The sequence below is a fragment of the Schistocerca americana genome, chromosome 8 (genome assembly GCF_021461395.2).
Source record: "Schistocerca americana isolate TAMUIC-IGC-003095 chromosome 8, iqSchAmer2.1, whole genome shotgun sequence".
Taxonomy (NCBI): domain Eukaryota; kingdom Metazoa; phylum Arthropoda; class Insecta; order Orthoptera; family Acrididae; genus Schistocerca; species Schistocerca americana.
Genome location: NC_060126.1, coordinates 259,436,832 through 259,457,465, shown reverse-complemented (window position 1 = coordinate 259,457,465; position 20,634 = coordinate 259,436,832). Strand labels below are relative to the sequence as shown.

Genomic DNA, 20,634 nt, shown 5'->3' with positions numbered 1-20,634 from the left:
ATCCACATCAAACCTAGTAACTGAAAACAACATCTCCATTTCAACACCTGTCACTCATTCCACACCAAATTAAGTCCCTTCCATACACCCTAGCCACCTTTAGTCATCTGCATTGATGAGTAGTCCCTCTCTGAATAAGCAAGTGTATCTCACTGAGGTCTTTGCAGACAAACTACCCTCCCCATCTTGTAAACCTCTACTATCTCATACGTACTCACTGACTGGCCACACCCTGCCTGCCCCCCCCCCCCCCCCCCCCCCTACTTAGTATCACCCAGGACAGGACGAAATTAATCACATTCTCCAAAGTTTTGATTACCTCCCCTTGTGTCCGAAGGTGGGAAATAGCTACCTTACCCCTTCCACAACAATAGTATTCCACCGCTCACCCAACCTACGCAGTATCTGTACTCACCCCTATTCCACCCCTCTTCCTAGTCCCCTTCCACATGGGTCATATCCCTGTAGTTGACCTAGATGGAAGACCTATCCCATACATCCTCCCACTGCCATGGTCATTTCCCATCGCCTCAAAGCAACCACATGGTCTATCAACTTAGCTGCAATCACTGTGCCACATTCCAGACAAGCTGTCTGCCCATACAAATAGCATCTGGCAAAATGTGACCACGAGACAGTTGGACCCACCAATTGCCAAGTATGCCGCAAAATGTCACAATGTGGTGTACTGACTTCAAGACTGCTTCACAGCCTGTGCCATATGAACTGTTCCCACGAACGCTACAAATTCTGAATTGAGCAGCCGAGAACTTTATAAACAACACACTGTTTCTGTACACGACCGCCGCCCCCTTCAAACTTTAGCAATCTCTGTCCAACTGACTCTGTGCCCTCCCCTCCTGCCACTCCAGCCTCTCACATGCATACAACCCCCAGTGCACTTACATAGTCCTTTCCCCTTCTCTGATTCTCTCCTTTCGCCTTATTATCCATAGCAAAGATCCCTGATGCTGCACTGAGCAGCCCACATCTCTACACACTCCCACAGGCAGCACTTCCTCCATCTCTACCCAGGTATCCTTCCCCTCCACACCCTAGACCTCTACTGTACCACACTTACTCCTGCCGAGATCACTACACACTTATGTATGGAAACATGCACGTGCGCATGAATCAGATGAAGGGCTTTGTTTCACAGCTTAAACAACATGAGCCTGTTGACTGCTCAATGCCTTCCTATGTGGTGAGTAACAATCTACATTAATTCATACTGTTTAACTACTAAGTAAATCATAGAATTTTTGCCATCATCCAAGCACTGCTATTTAAGTCTAAATGTAAATTAGTGTTTATATGCTCTTAAAACATATGATTTTACACTATCCAATTGCCAATGGTGTTAACTTCTCATTTGCATAAATATTATCACACAACAATATTTAATTTCTTTTTACTTTTTGCTTCCAATATATTTTCTCTTTGACAAGATTACATTTCTGAGTAAACTAAACTGTAAAAGATATTGATGCCACTGAAACAGAGAATGTTTTTAGATTAAGATGTATCAGGCCTAGCAAATTGTTGTTCTTCCAATATTCCACAGCCTTATTTCTCCACTCACATTTAAAACACTTTTTAAATCAACCTAGACAGATGTTTGGTATGCTCACTCTTCAATCCCAATCTGCAGTGTGATTTCTTGCTACTTCTCTCTGAAGACGTTCCCATATGAAGTAATATTTCCCCACCTCATTCGATGGAAACATTTTAGGAGGATAGAAATCTCAAAATGAACACACACAATATTTTTTTCATATTCAGTGTAGAAGAGCATTTAGATTCAGTATTTGGAAGGGGTTTTTCAACAGACGGAAAAAAGAAGTTAATGCAAAATCTTCAGAGTTTAATACAGGGTGTTTCAAAAAGGACTACACAACTTTAAAATTCGTGTAAATTTATTGAAAGAAGATATAAAGCTGGGTTTAGTGTTACTTTGTGGGGAAATACAAGTTCTGTCCCCTCCCCCCAAACTAGAGATGATGTATGTGGCTTCTGTTGGTTATCCTGCACCCATCCCATCGGAAGTCAATTTCTTCCCAAACTCACTGTAACATTGCGGGTATAACTTGCTCAGTGGTGGTGTAAATTCTTGATCTAAGCCTAGGTAGAGAAGCCGCCACAGGAGGTCCAAACAATATAACAATATCCTTAATGAATCTCCCCCCCCCCCCACCCCAAAAAAAAAAAAAAAATTTCGAGTGGTGTCAGGTATGGGGAATGCGTGGGCCACACATGTGCTTGGACGACCTGATTATTTGCAACGTCTTATTGGTTATTTATACCACTCGAATTGTACGTCTACTACAAGGATCTTTAGTGTACTTGATATGGAAATTACACTGAACTGTTGTCGCTGACTTCGATTGTTCAAACCAAAACATACAACTAGCATGCTCGTGTCCAGTGAAGGCAACCATCTTTAATGCAACTGTTGCTAGCATTCCTTATGGTGCGACCGTCACTAGCTAACTACGCTAGACAAAACTTGATGTATTTCCCTACAAATTGACACTACAGTCACCTCTGTAGGTACTCTGAACTAATTTATACAAATTATCAAAGATGTACAGTCCTTTTTGAAACACCCTGTATTATGTTTGTCTGATTTTGTCAATAATAGGTCAACATCTGTTGCACAGAATGTTTTCTTTGTACAGCAATATATAATATAGGGAAACATTCCAGGCGGGAAAAATATATTTAAAAACAAAGATGATGTGACTTACCATACGAAAGTGCTGGCAGGTCAATAGAAACACAAACAAACACATACATACACACAAAATTCTAGCTTTCGCAACCAATGGTTGCTTCGTCAGGAAAGAGGGAAGGAGAGGGAAAGACGAAAGGATGTGGGTTTTAAGGGAGAGGGTAAGGAGTCATTCTAATCCCGGGAGCGGAAAGACTTACCTTAGGGGGAAAACACACACACACACACACACACACACACACACACACACACATATATATATATATATATATATATATATATATATATATATATATCCTTTCGTCTTTCCCTCTCCTTCCCACTTTCCTGAAGAGGCAACAGTTTGTTGCGAAAGCTTGAATTTTGTGTGTACGTTTGTGTGTCTATCGACCTGTCAGCGCTTTCGTTTGGTAAGTCACATCATCTTTGTTTTTAGATATATTTTTCCCACGTGGAATGTTTCCCTGACAGCAACAATATTCGACATTTCAATAAATGGAATCTGATTAAGATTTCCTTTTTACCATAAAAATGTTTTGTTACTGCAAAATGATTTTTAATTTATCTTACACATTAGTCATTTTTAATATATTACAGACAGTTGAATGACATGTTTAATGTGTCTACAGCCTGCATGATAGTGGAAACTTCACTGTAATCTACACATGTAAAAATTTATATTTATTGACACACCATGCCCCACAGATACTATGAAACACAAAACAGAAATTCTCCCATTTTTTGCTTGCTTGCATTACAGTGAAGGCAGTCTGGTGCAACACGCCACAAATCACAAACAGTGAGGACTGACAATTATAACTTAATGAAAGACATACTTTAGGTGGTAATTCATGCACCAGCTATATTAAATTAAAATCATGATGAGCTGTCACATATCTTTTGGCATTTGGAAAAAAAAAAACCACCGAACACTGTTTATAGTTACAGATTTAAACATCAGTTTTCAAAAGAAAACGACAAGTTCTGTTCCAATATTAGATTTCAAGGCAATGTCTGCAGCATCATATCGCTTGACCTATGTTACACGGCACATGCAAATGAAAATTATTACATAAATGCTTGTATTCTGAACATTTTTTATCCTCACTTGGACCATGCTATCCTTATTCAGGATATTTTTGCCAACAGAAAAATTGACTTTTGGTATGTTTTTTCCATGACATCTACATTCTAAGAAAACACACATTTCAAACCAAAACTCAAGGACATGAATGAGCTACAAAAAAGCACTTCACATCCTAATGATTATTTGACTGTTTGTTGTGGTCTTTTTGCTTCACAGTGCACTCACTATGGAGTATGAAATTACTGACCAAAAAAATTGTGCTCTATCTGACGACAAAGAAGCAGTTTTAAATTACTGTTGATTCAATTTTTAGCAATAAGTGATCAGGAAAAAACAATTAGCCATGTTAAGGATTTTATAAAAATTGGTCTTTTTTGCAAACTGTTTCATATTTGCTCCCTAAAAGTGCATTTTTATCTAAAAAGGATAACAGTAATGCTGTACTCATAGTAGTTGCACTGGTACTGATGGAAATATTCATTAAATACAGCAATTTCTTGAAAGCAAGTTCATTAATATGTTGTTTTACTGTAGTTATTACAAGGGCTCTTTGGGGTGGGTCTGAGAGCTTTTGCTCTTTCTTTCCTTCACCCGAAGTGTTTATTGGCATTTTACTGGTAACCATATTGCATTGTTTAACTCCAATTGAATTGTCTTTGCAGACCTGAAGTAATGCAGTGTGTGTCTTGTGTGAAGGGAGTGTCACTTATTTTCAACCTGTATCTTCTAAAATGGAACATTCCAAATTTATATGTAGATTTTTCTATTTCTGTAGGCACCCTAGAATAGAATGGTGTTGTATTAGTTGACATCAGCAATTATGCCCTTCTAGCTACTCGCAACCTTTTCTCAGTTGAACAAAAGTGTAAAAGTATTATAATGATACTAATTAGTCATTCCTGTATGTCCAAAACACTTTCTTAGGTCTTATTACTTTAATTGTAATTTTTTATGATGCCAAGACCTACTGCTTTACCTGAGAATAAGACAATTCTGAGCATAAGACACCCTCTTCTTTTCTTTCCCTAGAGGCTTCTCAAGAAAAATTTATTTTCAACATATTCTAACTAATCAAAAGTATGAGCTCTTTTACTGACAAAGAATCTGCCCAAATAGTTAGCATTATACTTTTTCTACATTTATGCCATTTATTGACTGTCTACATTAATTTGTGGATCGTTTTCTTTTCTACATTTTCTGTGTACCTGCTCTGTTGTCTGTGGTATCACTATTTTTAAAATAATCATTATCCTAATAGCACAGCTGTGAAATTTATATTTCTGTCATCACAAATATTTGGCTGTTTCTTTAGAATATGTTGTGATTCCCGAGGTTGTGGTTACTGTGAGACCTGAGAACACCTGAAAACAAATCAAATTTTGCTTCTATACTGACATGAGAATGTTAGAATATCTCTTGCTTCCAAACCTACTGTCTGCCCACCACTCTCTCATTGGCTGTGTATAACCAGCCGCTGACACAAACCCTCCCATTCCTGTCATACATCATGGCAAGCGTCGGCAACATTGCAGCATGAAACACACAAGTACACCACTGGCCCCCTATCTAGACTTTTACTGTCTCCCTCAGAAATGAATACCATTGTTGAGTATTTGACCAATTTTTAAATAAATTCAATTCCAAATACAAATATATTCACGCAAACTGCAGTTTAAACATGGTAAATGTTCCTAAAAAGCCAAAGTATGCAGCACAGATTCCCATAGTTGACAACGTGATGTAAGTTGCCGCCCACTCACTACTCCCCTCCCCACACTCATCTAGTTCTCAGCGTAGCTGGTATCACTGTTCCCCCTCGAACCCTTCCGTAGTGCTGTGCTTAAGCAACTGTGAAACAAAGGTTGCAGTATCTTTTAGTGTGCAAGTTACAAAAGCAAATAATACATACATACACGATTCAGTCCAATTACTAAACTTTACTCTTCCTACGATCTACTGATGTCCTTTGGTACTATCTCCATGACACGTCTTGCTGCCATAATTTATACTCGCAACAAGTGCAGTCAGTTTAATATTATTTATTTCATCTGTTAACCATATCATTTTGGATTAATTTTCATCCTCGTTTCATCTAAAGGTCGCCATCAAGTTCTAAAGCTGATGGTATTCTGATATGTGAACCGTGATGAACAGTGATTGAATTTCTCATTTGGAACCCACTTAGTAATTCATTACAGTCTCTCATAGTCAAATAAAATGTTGATCTTGTTTCAGATCAAGTAATGGTTTTTGAAGAACAACATTTCCACTTTTGAATATTACCTTTGCTTAAAAATGTTTGTACATGGTACCCATACATGTATGAGAGATTTTATTGTAAACCTGTTCAAATACAACAAGAATTAGTACGATGATAGGATTTAGTGCTATTTCCTCTAGTGTTTCACAAAATTGTCAAATTTTAAGCACAGCAATAGATCATTGAAGTTGCTAGTTCAGTGGCTGGTCTAACACGAGTCAGATGTTATGTGACTGAGTGACATTGATACTTTGGTGTGCCGGGAAATCTTTGACCTCGTCCAACGGAAATATTGTTTTGCTCAGCCCCGCCCTTCTGAATTCTTCAAAATAAATCTGCATATGACCTCAGTTGCCAAAACTTCATCTGTAAATTTAAGATAACTCCTATATGGTGTATTAAAACATAAAAATGTTAACCTCAGCAACAATAGTTTACTCTGTGAATATAAGACCTGTATTTTTCGAATGACTAATTTGGGCAGAAAACCTCATCTTATAACTGAGTAAATACAGTACATTTTATGACACAAAGCAGCAAACAACACTTCATCCCTGTATCCTTTTAACTGATTGTAGCTTAGACTGTTTTATCTTGGTAGGCTGTTTGCTTGCTACGTTTTTAGTCTGATATGTGATGTATTCTGTCGTATGTTCCTCCACTCATGAAGGCTGTTATGGGTGGTCACTCAGGTTCCACGAACATTCCTTATTCCAACAGCACTACTGATGTTTGTTTAGTATCTCATTTGTCATGTTTGTACTCATTTATAAATCTTTATGTACACTTGTCTAATGTCCACTACACAAATTTTTATGCTTAAATCTCAGTTTATACTATTCAGCACGTTGACACATTTATACTGCTGACACTTTTGTTGCCTGAAAGGCACATTAAGTGCAAGACTGTACCACTTTGTATGTAATACCTATATCATTAGTTTCACACTTACTTAGAATTTATATTCACATCATTCAACTGTGACTTCTGAAATCTTTCCAATAGCAAGGTATTACAGATGATGAAATTGAGACATTATACATGAGGGGTGGAGGCTTCAAACGGAAGTTTTATGAGCTAATGAAAGTTACAGTCAGTCAAAACCAGTTTCACTACTAAATTACTTATGTGAGCACTTGACTGCAATAAACTTTATTGTTAAAGTAACTGTGCTTATTGCCACCTTTTGCCAATAAAATGCAAAGTCTTTGATGATGTTATTTTACTAGAGATTTCTTAGGGAGAATATTTGTTTGTCGTCAGCTATCTATATTGGTACTTCCCCTTTTCCTTAGGCTGACAAGCTACCTGTGAAATGCAATTGTCAGAGGATTAATAACAATAACATAAATGTTCAACAGCATGCACCTATGTTCTTCTCAATTAAATCTTCTACATTTCTACTGGGTATCTTTGTTCCCACGGGGATGGAGTACACTCAATACAATGTAACAATTTAATGCTTTGTAAATGAAATAAATGAATCAGAATATACTTTTTTAGAGTTTGTCATAGCTAAGAATGATGGGCTTATTTATCTTGGTGCTTTGTCTCTCTAGTTTTTGAGTGCTATATTGAAACTGTTTATGCTAAAATAAATGACTGGTACAAATTGCAGGCACTAGCGGCTGCATGTGAGAAGGCGAGTGATGTAGGGAGGACTGGCCTCACCTCACTCATAACTGACTGTGCTTACTGGATATGCTTCCTCTCCTATCTCTCTCTACAATTACAGAGCTGTGCAAATATTATATTGACAGAACCTGTTGCTTATCAAGTACACGGGGCTGGACCCATGTCATGTGGACGGTGGCTGCAACCTGGTCTATGGCACCTCGGACCAATCCTTGGGCAAGGGCCTTCATTACTAGAAGTTCCACTTCTCCAATAGGAAGGCGAGTTTCTCGTGCTATTTCCTCAAAAGTGAGTTGTCTGTCCGTAGCAGCCCGCTTAAAAGTCATCTGTAAGAACAAAAAGTATAATAAAGCACCAATGAATATTTAAAAATCTATTTTTTCAAATACTCACTAAACAGGCTTAAGACATTGCGCAAAAACTGGCACCTGAGATTAGAGAAAAAATTAAGAACTGTAACACAAGAAAATGGAAAGAGCCTGTAAAGTTAATAGCACAGCAGTGGAAAAGATAACACATATGCATTGAGAGCAGGGAAAAAGATTATGAGGCTGTGACATCACAGCCAGTGTTGCAAGACTTTTTCCCCATATCAAGAGAAAGAATCATTACATGACAGCATGTAGTATGCTTAAGTGAAATAACGTTTAATTGTATTCTGACAAGCGTCTTTATAATGTGGTGATGCATGAACTTTGTAATTCTTCCCTAAAAAAAAAAAAATCTTCAAGTACTGTATTAAAGATGAATACTAGCGTGAAAAAATCTCTTGCTATCTTATTTGCTCTTCTCTCACATGCCATTGTCTCCGTTATCATTGCCGATACAAGATCATCACTGGACTGTATTAATTCCTGTAAGTGTTGTGAAGGTGTTTTGCATTAAAAAACGCAAAAAAATTATTTTATGCATACAGACTACATTATTTAATCATCCCGTCAATGGAAAATACAGTAAAAGCATACCAGTGAAAAAGTGAAACATTTAAATATGAAGACTTTTCATTTGGTTCGTGATCTTTTTATGCAGCATCTTATGTGTGAATATCAATTAACTGTTACACTCATTAGAATCTGCAATCATATTTATTTCACAAAGCCCAAGAATCTTTCTAGATAACGCTTTCTGAATAAAAAACGTTATCTCTCTTCACAGTAAAAGAACTGCCAAACGAATATTCTCCAAGCAAACTGTGGGCCATAGCTAATTTCAGAATTCCAGCCAAGGAACTGATAACAGTGACAATTAGTCTTGCCTGTCATGCAAATTAATTATGATGAATCAAAAAAAGATATAATTTCATTGTTTGGTCCCTGTTCTTCTTATAATGTTGCAACAAAGAAAGGATTTCAATAAATCATTTACACGACTTCAAATATGCCTGTCATTAGGTTTGATAAACTCAAATTTTATTTCAAACTAGGGATGGTAATGTTATAAAACCACCCTCACAAACCTCATCTGAGATGAAGACAAAGGTCTTTGTGCCTCTGACCAGTACCTCAGAGATTAAAAGCCAAGCTACTTGTATTTAACCTTTCCAGGAGAGTCTGTTTTATGGTCACATACAGCATAACCAGATTACTGGTAGTAGTGTTACATCTCCTGAACCCGCAATAAAAGTAACAGAAGCTGTCTGGATACTAGGACATATAAGACATTGGTTGCCAATAAATTCAAAGACATTTCTTGCAATACCACTAGTGAGGTTAACATCTTGATTACTACTTGGGTAAATACTAATTTTCAAAAGTTTGGAAAGGGGAATCAAAACAGCTTCTTTCAATGAGTACAGAAATTTTCATGTTATATGTACAAAGTTCAAACAGTATGGTGTATTCCATTAAAATTTCCTGTGAGGTGACACACACTACTTTGGTGCATTTTGCTGCAGACAATACAAAATCCAACTCCCATTTTGAGAAAATGATGTTGAAAACTTTGATGCTGATAAAACAAGTTCCAAGCGCTCTCCATAGCAATTGTTTAGCAAAACTACATCATTTACTGGTTGTTCAAGCAAAGTACTCTGACATTTTTTGGCTAACATCCTTTGCTAGTCTGCAAAATTCACTACCTCATCATTACATTAATAAGGCACCTTCCACCATACTCTCAAATTGTTCCGAATGTCTTGTAAAATATGTGGTTTAAGGAAAAATCTACAGATCTCATGACTTTCTAAGAGAAACTCATAATTGCACCCCCACCCCCCAGTTTTCATGGTAAGATAGCCCAGTGGGGGGGCATGGAACCATTCCAACTGCAGATCATCACTACTCATTTCTCCATCCAACTATACTGTAAACCACAATGTGACTGCATGGATGCATTAACTTATAAGCTGCCACGGTCCCCCTTCAGGGACTGCATACGAGAAAACTAGCACATACACTTCTTCCACAGGACATAGTGTAGCAGCAAACCTAAAGCAATTATGTGCGTACTTTGTATTGTGAACATTTGCTCATTTTCCCTCCTCCACACACCTTGCATTACCATAAATTTGAAATGCGAGTTCTGACGGCAGAGCAAGGCTGATTTTGGTCGTCTTGATTTTTTATTGGTTGTTGGTGAGTGTTGAAAAAGGTAATAGCACTCTTTTTCATGTCGGTATAATTTACACGGGAACAACAGACCCAAAGCCCTATTTGGGGATCACATCTGATACTGACCAGAATTTCAGCCAACAGTTTATAAATTGCATTTTACATGACGTAGCTTGATGAAAGCTTCTTTCTTTGAAAGTACTTTAAGATATTGTGAATTCCTCAACAAACTTTTGGGTTTCTGACAATGAAGATGATGGCAACAATTGTTCTGTAGACATTGTGGAACTTCCTCCATAATGGATGTATACAGTTTCTGACAATATAAAGATACTGACGATGATATTAACAATGACGAAAACCAGCAGATGTCCCTGAACATGTTGAAATTCATTTGTGACAGGGAGCGATGAATTCCCTATGGTGGACATCAACTGTACCATCTAAGAGTACCAAGAGGTGATGTTGCATCCCCATAACCTGCTAAAATGAGAGAATTGTCATTGAATTCGAAGTCCACAAAAAAACTAACCCAATTACTCAAAGGTGTACATAAATTAAAGTGCTGCAATGACAAGGGGAATGATCTCATTAGCAAACTCCAAGGAAAAAGGACACGTGTCCGACAGAATATGACCTATGCCGCAAGTGCAATGCCTACCACTTTCCTCATTCAAACGACTGCACCAAGAAACGTAAATTACTCTTTTCACTGGTTATCATTCCCCAAGATGATTTAGATTGGTGTGAAGATGATGACATGGATATTCAGTGCATGAGGAAGTGCAAGAGCTGACACAGATATCCTGAAATCAAGTGGTTTCTTCCTCTCAATAACAATTCTGCACACACACACTTATTCCAAAACAAACTTTCCAATATTTTCCCCTTGATAAACTAAATAAAAATTTTCTGAAATTTGTCATGTTCTCTGAATATTTGTGCACTGATGAACAAATGGTTCGATATTATGCGCACAAGTATCTTAAGCAGTTTAAACGTAGTAAGCTTGTCAGGTTTGGCTTTGAACAATGGAAAACCAGCTGCTTAGAAATAGGTTATCAGATGCACGCAAGTCAATGGAACCTGGAGACGACGATGCCAGTCCGTCAGGACATCTGTTGCTGCTGCTGATTTCTATTTTAGAGACACTAAAGACTGACAAACTTCACTTTGACAATTTCTTCACATGATTCTCTGTGATGAAACATTGCCAAGATATTGATGTCAGAACAATATGAACTGTTCAATTCAACAGAATGAATGAGCGTTCCATTTTAACAGACAAGGAGATGAAGAACAGTGTGGAACATCTGACAACAGATTTGATTTACAAAATGAAATTTTGGCTGACACTTACAACAATAACAACAACAACAACAAAAACACGAAGCTATTATCCAACCATGAAACCAGAAGTGAAGTGATGGAGCATGATGAAATACATCCTCCAACCTAAGCTGATCCCAGAGTATAACTAGTATAAGGGCCACAGTGGCCAGAACCATTGGAAGGGAAAAAATATGTGTGCCTACACATGTGTGTGCATATGCATGTGTTTTCTATTTCAGGAGGAGGCCTTCTGGCCAGAAGCTACAATGTATAGCAGCTTTCTCGTAGTGCCCGTCTGCAACTCAGTGTTGCCTCTATAAGATGAGAAGCAATCTTTTCTTTTCATAATATTGTTGTTGTTCCATCCTGGACTTTCCATTCTTTGATTAACCATGCAGCACCTCATTCTGCCCCCACATACGCAAGCGTACAGTGGTGCATAAACATTCCACATGACTAGTATTTGTCATTATAGTTACTCTTTGACGTTAGCGATAGACAATTCTATGCATCACTTAACATGCAACTGTTCAGCCTTCCACACTTGCAAGCTATCCTGTATACACGTGTTTTATGCAGAAATGTTCAGTTTTACAAAATACTACATATTTGGTGGCCCTGACAACAACACAACATGATAGTGTCGGCTGTAGCATTCCGTATCGCATTGTAAAGTAACATGAATGTTCCTTACGTCCACATCAGTCGCACCGCTCTAGGTTCTCACATGAAAACGGACAATCCGCCAGTCACTACAGAGCCAGCCACCATCAGCACAGTTAACAGGGTTACAATTAAACCCCAGACATTCTGGCAACATAACCCGGTGTTGTGATTTGCACAGCTCGGAAGCCAGTTCATCCTTGCACGGATATCAGCAGATGAAGTGAAGTATAGCTATGTAGTCGCAACACTAACAGAAAACTTAGCTGCTGAGATACAACATACACTTGATACAAAATCCAACGCTGAATGGTATGCGCCACTTAAGAACATGCTAGTGATGCCCTAACACAATTGGAAGCGAAATGACTAGACAAGTTTTACGAACTGAGGAGCTCGGCGACTGAACCCCATAACAACTTACGCCATTTGCATTCGCTGGCATGCAACACCGCGAGTGATGACATGATGCACAACATTTGGTTGTCCCGATTACCTTCTGACACTCGAAAAATTCTGACAGTGTGTGCAGGTGATTTAAATGCACTAGCGCAAACAGCAGACAGGATTGTCGAGCCGCATCCCAAAACAAACATGTCAACACTGACACCATGGCAAGAAAATAAGCCTTCAATGACAATTAGCGGAGCTTACCATGCAAGTGGCTGCATTACAGACGATGCACATACGTCATAGATCACACCGCCAGTCGTCAAGAAGTCTTAACCACTCACTATCGGCACAAAATCTGTGTTGGTACCACAAGAAATTCGGCAATGATGTGCGAAAGTGTACAACACCAGGCAAGTGGAAACGAAGTGTAAGGCATAGCAGTAACAACTCCTCACCCTTGTAATGCATGTTGTCTTTTTGTCACAGATTGCAACACGAAAGTACAATACCTAGTGGACAAAGGGCCAGAAGTGTCCGTGTACCCAGTAACTCAAGTACTGCGCCGGAGCTGCGACAATTCTTGTCTGTTTGTGGCTAACAACTCTTCAGATTAAAATATACAGTGAGGTCCAATTGTTGCTTAACCTTGGACTACGCTGTACATTTGAATGGCACTTCACAGTAGCAGATATATTGCGGCCTATCATAGGAGCTGATTTTTTATTCTTTTATGATCCGATTCCCGACCTCCAATGCAAGCAGCTGATCGATTCCACTACAAACCTGCATACTCCAGGGAAGGTGTGTTGCCTCACTTCGACTACAGTATATACTGTAACAAGAGATACACCGTACACGATTTCTAAAAGAATTTCCCGAAATCATGCAGCAGTCGCCTACTCTCCCAACGGTTAAACACACAATGCTACATCACATTTTGACCATACCAGATGCGCCATCTCATGCTAGGCCTAGACGTTTGATGCCAGAGAAGATGCAAATGGTGAAGCAGGAAATCATAAAGCATGCTGTCAATGAGCATTTGCAGAGTTTTGATTAGCAGTTGGGCAGTCCTAATCCATGTGGGACCAAAGAAGAACGGATGGTGTCCATGTGGTCATTGCCGACAGCTCAATGCAATGACCATCCTGGATTAGTACCTGGTGCCACATATAGAAGACTTCTCTGCCAACATTCATGGCTAGACTATTTTCCACCACTGATCTAGTCCATGTTTCATGGATGAGGTAATAAGGACTTAGACTTTTGTTATGTTTACATAGATGATATTCTGGTGTTGTCTGCGGCTGAAGAAGAACATTTACGTTATCTGGCTCAGATATTTAGTCTTTTAAGCACACAAGGCTTAGTAATTAATCCTTCAAAGTGTACTTTTTGAGCAAGGGAAGTGCAATTTTTGGGTTACACAGTAGGTGCACATGGTATTCCCAAGATAGTGTGGAAGCCATAAACAAGTATCCTCGACCCTTTCCAATCAGATAGCTACACCGGTTTTTAGGGGGTCATAAGTTTTTACAAAAGATTTGTATAAATTACACATTGATTACAGCGCCCCTAAAGGGCACACCAAAGGCGAATGACAAGTTGCATTGGACAAGTGACGCAGAAGATGCTTTCCAAGCTGTAAAAACAGTAAATGCAGAAGCTGCACAATTAGCACACCTCGTCGCAAACGTTCCCCTTGAACTTATGGTTGATGCTTCGTCTACAGCCATTGGCACTGTACTGCAACAACAGGTCAAGAATTGTTGTCACCTTCACAGCATTCTTCAGTCAGAAGTTGTCACCTTCACAGCAGCGTTGGGCAACCTATGATCGCAAATTGTATGCACCTTATGTAGCAGTCGAGAAATTCAGGCATTTACTAGGAGGGTAATAGTTCTACTATTTATACATATCACAAGCCGCTAACATACGCCTTTTCTGTAAAACCAGAGTTGGCCACACATTCCAGATGAGAGTAAATGGGATGCTCACCACCATTCCACTAGACCGACTCCAGCCACATTTCCTGACAGATTGAACACAGCAAGGACTGCAGGAGGTGACCGAGAAAACACGAATGTAGCAACAGAAAATGTCCCAGTACCCCACAGCCACGACGAGACACTACGGATGCCAGGTGTCTCGAAGAAGAAAACGACGCCGAAGATTGGTACCGCACATCCGGCTGGAACCACTGGTTCCAGTGGCACAATGCCATGTTTCAAGAAAGCAGTGGTAACATATGCACAGCAGCATGTCAAGTTCAATCTGCGATATCATTAACATTAGGAGTCGTGAACACCTCATTCTTCTTCTTCTTTCGATTTCGGCCATCTTTGGACCACGTTCAACAATTCACTTGCCCGGCTTTTTGATCTTTTTTTCTCTCTTCCCAATATTTCCTCATCATTTTCGAGTGGTTCCTCCTCCGCTCTTCCGACCATTTCCTGTTATTATTCTTTAGTTTCGTTTCTTCTGGAAAACACTTAATTTCGTTCACTATTTGTCTAAACTTTTCCCTGTCCCTGATTGACTCACGGGTGACATTAAAATAGGCCAAATCCTTTTTCACCATCTGTATCCATTTATTGTTGGTTTTTTCGTTCCTGTTACTATGTTCAAACACTTTTCTTGTTAGTCTGTTTCCATCCATCCTCGACAGGTGACCATAAAACGTTAGTCTGCGTTTACGCATTGCCTCACTCACTTTCTCAATAGTTTTGTATATTTCCTTATTACTCTTTAGCTTGTACTCTTCTCCAATCTTTCTCGGTCCTAATATTTTTCTCAAAATTTTCCTTTCTTTCTTTTCCATGTTTTCTATTTCCCCCTTTTTGTTAAGAGTTAGGCACTCCGATGCATACAGGCATTCTGGTCTAATGACAGTTTTATAATGTCTTAATTTAGCTTGAATCGAAATGTTTTTTTTTGTTATATATGTCTTTGGTTTTTTGAAAAGCAAATTCCATTTTCCTTGCTCTCGCCTGGTTTGCACTCTTGTCTAAACCATTCACTTGAATTATTTCACCTAAATACTTAAATTTTTCTACTCTCTTAATATTGCCGTATTTAGTAATAAGATTTTTCTTGTTATTTCTATGATTAGACATATACACGGTTTTTTCAAATGAAATCTGCAGTCCAGCTCTGGCCGAAACTTCTTGTAGTTTCTCCAGGTAGTTCTGAGCTATTTCTTCGTTTTCTGTAACTATTGCCAGATCGTCTGCAAAAGCTAAACAGTCCACTTCTATTTTTTCTTTTTTTGTTCCAATTCTGATGTCATTCTTGGTGCCTTTGAGTTCTTCTTTCCATATTCTCAATATCTTTTCCAGTACGCAGTTGAAGAGGATTGGGGATAAACCATCACCTTGTCTAACACCTGTTTTAATTTCGAACTTCCTTGAAATTTCACCCATAAATTTAACTTTGGCCTTACTGTTTGTTAGCGTCTGTTTGATAATTTGAATTGTTTTCTTATCGACCCCAAATTCTTCCAATACTTTCAGTAATGTTTCTCTATCTACCGAGTCGTATGCTTTTTTGAAATCTACAAATACTATTGCAAATCTCTGGCCTCTTGAGATTCTGTAACGAATTAGTGTTTTCAGGTTAAATATTTGTTCAACACAGGATCTACCTTGTCTAAAACCTGCTTGATATTCACCTATTTTTTTATCCAGAACTGGCTCCACGATTTGAAGTAATTTCCTTGACAAAATTTTGTATCCTACTGGTAGTAGCGAGATCCCTCTATAATTATTAACATTCATCTTATCCCCCTTTTTGTGTAGTGGGTGTATCAGGGCACACTGCCAGTCTTCAGGAATTCTTTCTTCGTCCCAGATCTTCTTAAATATATGTTCCAAAACTTGTGGGAGGTTGGTATCCATTATTTTTAGGATTTCTGGTACTATGGAGTCTTCACCTGGGGCTTTATTGTTTTTTAGACTGTGTATTATGTGTTTTATTTCTTCAGCGTCTGGAGGTTTTGACTCGGTATTAGTATTTCGGTGGTTTTCAAAACTCATTTTATCTTTGGGTGGTTCACAATTTAGTAGATTCTCGAAATATTTTGCTAATATTTCACAATTAGTCTTGTTTGTCAAACCTAGCTTGTTCTCTTCATCTTTAAAACATAAATTTGGGGATTGGTATTTGGTTAGCTGTTTTCTAAAAGTTTTGTAGAAATCTCTAGAATTATTTCTTTTAAAGTCTTCCTCAATCTGTTCTAGGTTATCCTGAAATTGTCTTCTTTTTTTATTACGGAAAAGCTTGGCTGTTTCTCTTCTCTGGATTTTAAAATTGTCAAGATCTTGAGGATCTTTTGTGGAGTTCCATTTCTGCCACAATTTCTGTCTCTTCTCCAGGTTCTCATCACATTCATTGTCCCACCATGGATGTCTTCTTACTCTTTTCACGAGACAATTTTCTTTTGCTATTTCAACTATTTCGTTTTTGATCTCCTCCCATCCAGCTTCCTTATTATGTCCCTGCAAATGCGATTTTATGGTGGTGCACAAAAATTCCATGTGACTAGTATTCGTCACTATAGTTACTCTCTGATGTTAGAGATCTAGACGATTCCATGTTAATTGTTCAGCCTTCTACAGTTGCAAGCTATACTGTATAGACATGTTTTACGTGGAAATAAATGTTCAATTCTACCAGGTACCACAAGCATTAAGGAGGAGTACTCAAGATGGACTGGGAAATCCAAAAATATAGAATCAATATAAAGGGCACAGTGGTACTTCCATCTTCTTACCAATGCCACTGACGTACTGGTGAACTCTCATGTACTATTTTGTCTCAAAAACTAAAATTTCCTTACTGGATTACAGAAGGGTGGTTGCCAGAACATATCTTGCTCTGTCTATACCAACATCTGACTAAAAATAAGGCGGCCAAAAAGTCTTTCACTACTTCTCAAACACTCATGTTCCTTTTGACATCTGCAAAAATCTCAAACACACAGAAATGAGCAGCATGTACGAAAACTGCAAGCAAAAAATACTGTAAGTGCAATGTGGGACTATATAAGATGTTCTGGAGTGGACAATGTATACCATCCTCCTCAAACACTTCTGTGCAACAAACACATTTCTCCTAAATGACAAGTTACTCCAGAGTATGATGACTGAAAATACTGAATGAAAATAGGAAAAGTTAGTCAACTTGCTGAATTTTCCACACTAAAGTCTGCAATGCAAAAGTTGCAAGTCTTAGATGTTTAATAAGATCTGTAACATGTGATTTCCAATACAGGATCTTATCAATATTTGCTGTTAAGAATTTAAAGTATTCTGTATCATTTACTGATTTACCCTCATTATTTCTAATGTTGTCGTCAGGCCTTATACAGTACCTAATTACAGGTACTGTGTTTTATTCAAGTTCAGTGAAAGTACATTTGCAGAGGACCAGTTAATTTTCATGAAAATATTATTTACATTGTCAAATGTTGAAGTCTCTCCGTTAGGCTTTTACTGTGATACTTGCATTGCCAGCAAATATAATGACATCAATTTCTTGGAAATATGATGGAAGATTATCTAGTGTGGACTCTGTGGTATACCTGCACTGATTCTGAAGATGCTATTTCACTGTACACTCCTCCGAATTTCTTAATGCAATGCTGTGCACCTAAAAGGGTGTCACAGTAATACAAGTTTACATTGACAGTGTGTTTTATATAATGGGTGTTTCACAAGGGATAGCACATACTCTCTATCACTTACTTGTGTCAAATATTCTGTTGGCAAACCATTTTTCAGATATTTTACTTGGATACAAATATTTCTAAAACAAATGATTAATTCAATTGATCTTTATCTGAATTATATAGGATGTGCAATGTGCACTCATTCTAACACAACAGTACAATTCACAATTCTGTTATACAGTACCCACCAAGGGGTGGGAAAGGAGGAGGGGGGGGGGAGTGGTTGACTGTTACGTAGCTACAAGTCCACACTGAGTCGGTGTGTGCATCCAGATTGGAGAGGACACAATGTCATACTGATAAGTGGTCTCATAATGCCAAGTTCTTTATAAGACTGACTATTTTGCTATCACCAAAATACGAGGGTTCACTGAAAAGTAATGCCTCCACCTACGTAACTGTTCAACAGTTGGCAGGTAATGACTTGTTCCGTAGCCACTTCTCTACAACTCCAGTTGGCGGGAAGCCTTAGCATTGAACTGTTGTGTTGTTACACTGTAAAGTATGGAATCCTGCACAGACGGTCGATCAATGCGATTTAAGCAACGTACAGTCACTGAATTCTTGACAGCAGGTGTCCCCCCAAAGGAGATTCGTCAGAGAATAAAAGCAGTTTACGGTGATTGTGTTGATGTGAGTACCGTGCATCGTTGGGCAAGTAAGGTTAAAGATGTTGAGACTGAAACATTTGACCTTCGTGACAAACAGAGTTGGACGTCTTGTGACAGATTGATTCAGGATGATCATCATATCACTCAGAGAGAAATTGCAAGCACAATCAGTATTTTACAAGAACATGTGTGTCACATTACTGCTTTGCTTGGCTATCTGAAGATCTGTGCATGATGGATATCCCGGATGCTGAGTCCTGAAATGAAAGCGCACAGACTCTAAATTTGCCAGGAACTCCTTTCGTGTTATGAGAATGAAGGTGACTTCTTTCTGCATTCAACTGTGACGGAGATGAAACGTCAGTCTATAGAATATCGACAAAAAGACTCGACCCAGAAAAAGAAATTCAAGACGCTGCCCTCAGATGGAAAAAATCATGGCCACAGTGTTCTGGAATGCAGATGGTGTTATCTATGTTGATTTCCTTCATCATGGAACGATAAATTCAGAGCATTACATTAAAACACTGCGAACTCTGAAACGAAGGCTAACAAGGGTCCGAAAGGAAAGGAGAAATGTTTTCCTGCAGCATGACAATGCCAAACCACTCACTTCACGTGCCACCACAGCAGAACTTCAGAGACTCAATCTCACCACCATATGGCACCCTCCTTACAGTCCAGATTTAGCACCACCCGACTTCCATCTGTTCCCGATAATGAAAGACAATATGCGGGGACATCATTATGCTTCTGATGAAGACGTTAAGAGAACTGTGAGATTGTGGTTGCAGAAACAGAGTGTCGACTTCTTCCGCGATGGTTTCAGAAAACTTTTTCATCATTGGCAGAAATGTATCCAATTGGCTGGTGATTACGTGGAAAAGTGAATATTGGTAACTAAAGATCACATTATAAGGATTATTTCTGCATTTGACTTATTAAAATATTCCAATCCAAACCCAATTAGTGAAGGTGGAGGCATTACTTTTCATTCAACCCTCATATCATCACATATTCTCTCAATTTGTGAAGTTTTATATTGTTTCATCCTCCACTTTCAGGAGCTTAACTTACTTGTCAAGCGGTATATATAATACACTGCTGGGCTTTAAAATGTTGGAACCACTGATGTTGGTATGCAAAAACCGTCATTTTGGTGTGAAGTGTACTGCATGCTTGGATATGTAAATTACTAGCATTTTAGCCTAAAGTAGGAAAGAGTAATCCAACCTATATTGTGTGTATGCGAGGAAAGATTATGTTGAAAGTTTCTTATTCAATAATCACACCTGAATTATGCTTGTGTGTGTGTTATACCTCGGAATGTGGAAAAATGTGGCCCAGCATGTCAGAATTCGACAGCACCAGGATTGTGGCCTGCAAAGACTACAGTTTCACATTCTGCAATACTGCTGTTTGTGTTGGTCAGGATCCCCTGACTGTCAAGTGAACATAGAATCATGGGGTTTATGAGGACCCTCAATGCCAAGCAGAATCCAAACAGTCCTGCATGACTAGCAACTGAAAGGAGAGATACTGTTTGCTTGGTTGCACAGGATCAAACAGACAACACATACCCTGAGCCACGAAATGTGCTGCTTTCTCTCTCTCTCTCTCTCTCTCTCTCTTTTTGCAACAATGT

At 38.6% G+C, this 20,634-nt stretch overlaps 1 protein-coding gene across 1 annotated transcript in view; it reads right to left on the bottom strand.

Moving 5' to 3' along the window:
* LOC124544730 (26S proteasome non-ATPase regulatory subunit 13) overlaps window positions 1-20,634 on the bottom strand; it is a 36,001-nt gene that overhangs the window by 6,417 nt on the left and 8,950 nt on the right. The window contains exon 6 of the mRNA XM_047123380.1: window positions 7,842-8,039. Coding sequence (XP_046979336.1) covers window positions 7,842-8,039 — 198 coding nt within the window. The remainder of the gene's footprint in view (window positions 1-7,841; window positions 8,040-20,634) is intronic.